This window comes from Eleutherodactylus coqui, chromosome 4 (genome assembly GCF_035609145.1).
Source record: "Eleutherodactylus coqui strain aEleCoq1 chromosome 4, aEleCoq1.hap1, whole genome shotgun sequence".
Classification (NCBI taxonomy): Eukaryota; Metazoa; Chordata; class Amphibia; order Anura; family Eleutherodactylidae; genus Eleutherodactylus; species Eleutherodactylus coqui.
This window is the reverse complement of record NC_089840.1, coordinates 85,402,162-85,404,060: the sequence shown is the minus strand read 5'-3', so window position 1 is coordinate 85,404,060 and position 1,899 is coordinate 85,402,162. Positions and strand designations below refer to the sequence as shown.

The window sequence follows — 1,899 nt, the reverse complement described above, 5'->3', positions numbered from 1 at the left end:
AGCTGGGGGCGCGTACAATTGCTGCTGAGCGGGTGATCTACTGCGTGCACCGCGTAAGTAGTGCTCGTGGGTATCGTGTCTGTATGCACGAGAAGGTGGTGGTGGTTGCCGGGCTCGAGTGCCCTGACCCCTTATGGGGGCTTGATCCGGGTAGTAACTTGGAAGGGGCCTTTCAAACGAGCTGCCCGACAACGGGCTCGTGCTCCCCCTTGTAGAAGTAGCCCTGTCCCCGCTGCTCTGCCTGCTTCCCCTCCTGCTATCTGTGCTGCTCGCTAAACTAACGGCTGGGCTGTTTCTCTCCCTCCCCCTCTCCCCCCCCCTGATATGGGTCTGCTCTGCGCCCCAACGGCCTGCCTCCCCCCGCCTAGCTCGCGCTCTATTGCCTAACCCTGCAGAGCTGTGCGCCCCGCTCCCGACCTCTTCTCGGCGCCACGACTGGACTTCTGGCCGCCTTGCTTTGTTGCTGGACTCGGGCTGAGTCTCGCCGGTGGATTCTTCCTGCGCTTCGGGCGTCCTCGCCCGGCATCCCCCTCCTGTGCCGCTTCTTCCGCTGCTCCTGTCTTCCGTGTTGGCTCCTCCGCCGGCCTCCCGGATTCGGATTCCGACCTGCAGCCGACAATGAAGTCCTGCAGCCACTCCGCGCCATCGAGCTGGATCGCTTGCCGTATCTGCTGCTGTAAGTCCTCCATCTTTCTTGGGGCTTCTCTCTTCAACCGACTCTTCTTGCTTGCTGTACCCGGCTGTACACCACTTGGACTTGCTGTGCTGCTGTCACTTCGGCTGCTCTTGTTCTTCTTTCCACTCTTTATGGCTCCTTTTCCTGCTTTCGTTCTTCTTTTCTGCTCCAGACTTCTTTCCTCTCCACGTGTCTCCCGTCTTCTGGTCTTCTTCTTCTTCCGCTCCCCCTCCCTCTGCTTTTCCTGCCTTAGCTCCTCCCCCCACCCCCTGCTGCGTTCGCTACACTTAACCCTTACCCTGCCTGTCCCTAGTCCCATGCTGTTTCCCTACCACGGTTCGCAGCATAAGAAAACAGCTAAGTACAGTAAAATATACAATGGATTCAAAAAACTCAAAAAATAGTATTCTGGGGTTGTGACTTGGACCTTGACTAAAGCAGATGCACATCTCTTGAGCTCCAGACTTGAGACCAGAATCTAGACTCATCCTACAATCAAACAACCTAAAACCATCTGCACTGTACTAATAGAAACTCTCTGGCTACTTAAGGACCATTTAGAGAGTTTTGCAGCAGCTCCTGCTGCATCTGATAACTGTGGCTTAACAGCACTCTAGATCCCCGGGCCTACCCTGATGGTTATGGTGAGTCCAGCTCATGTCAGTCTAATCCAGGTGACCCTCGATGAATTGCAGACCCCAGTAGACCCTTGCGGGAACTCACCCTTAGTGCTTCAGTATTCCAGAACAAACACCCACATAGTCACTCCTGTCATTTGAGGTCCATCAATAGGCCACCTTCCTGGACCTTCCCATTGGATGCACAAGATGGGCAGAGAAACTATTGAATTGGCATGCTTCGGAGATGCCAGAAGGCCCACTCCCTTCCTCCACCAAGCCTGTAATCAACACCTCACAGCCTTCCCAGACATACATTTTGAGCAAGGCACTAGGGAGAATATTAGTCATTTGCATTACTGCAAGCCAATAGCCTAAAGAACTTTGTGAGTAAGGGATATAGCTCCAATTTTTGCACACCTTTTTTCCATAAAGCTCAACTAATGTTTCCACTGAAAGTGCCCCCTTCCTAATCACTATGATTCTATGCATAATGATTCTTTGTTGCAAGACCCTTAAGCCACATTTACATATCCATCTCTTTAGTATCCACAGGATGGATCTGTCCTTTATGCTCAGGTCTCATATAGACTTGCCCCCACCTTT

The 1,899-nt window shown here is 52.8% G+C and overlaps 1 protein-coding gene across 1 annotated transcript; it reads right to left on the bottom strand.

The window, feature by feature from the left end:
* Window positions 1–383: 383 nt before the first annotated feature.
* On the bottom strand, window positions 384–995 carry LOC136626505 (octapeptide-repeat protein T2-like). Its single transcript, XM_066601562.1, has one exon. It carries the CDS (start codon window positions 993–995, stop codon window positions 384–386), a length of 612 nt encoding a protein of 203 aa, XP_066457659.1.
* Between the last annotated feature and the right edge of the window lie 904 nt (window positions 996–1,899).

Coding starts and splice junctions, on each gene's coding strand:
- LOC136626505 (XM_066601562.1), bottom strand. CDS start 995: ATGGGACTAGGGACAGGCAGGGTAAGGGTTAAGTGTAGCGAACGCAGC.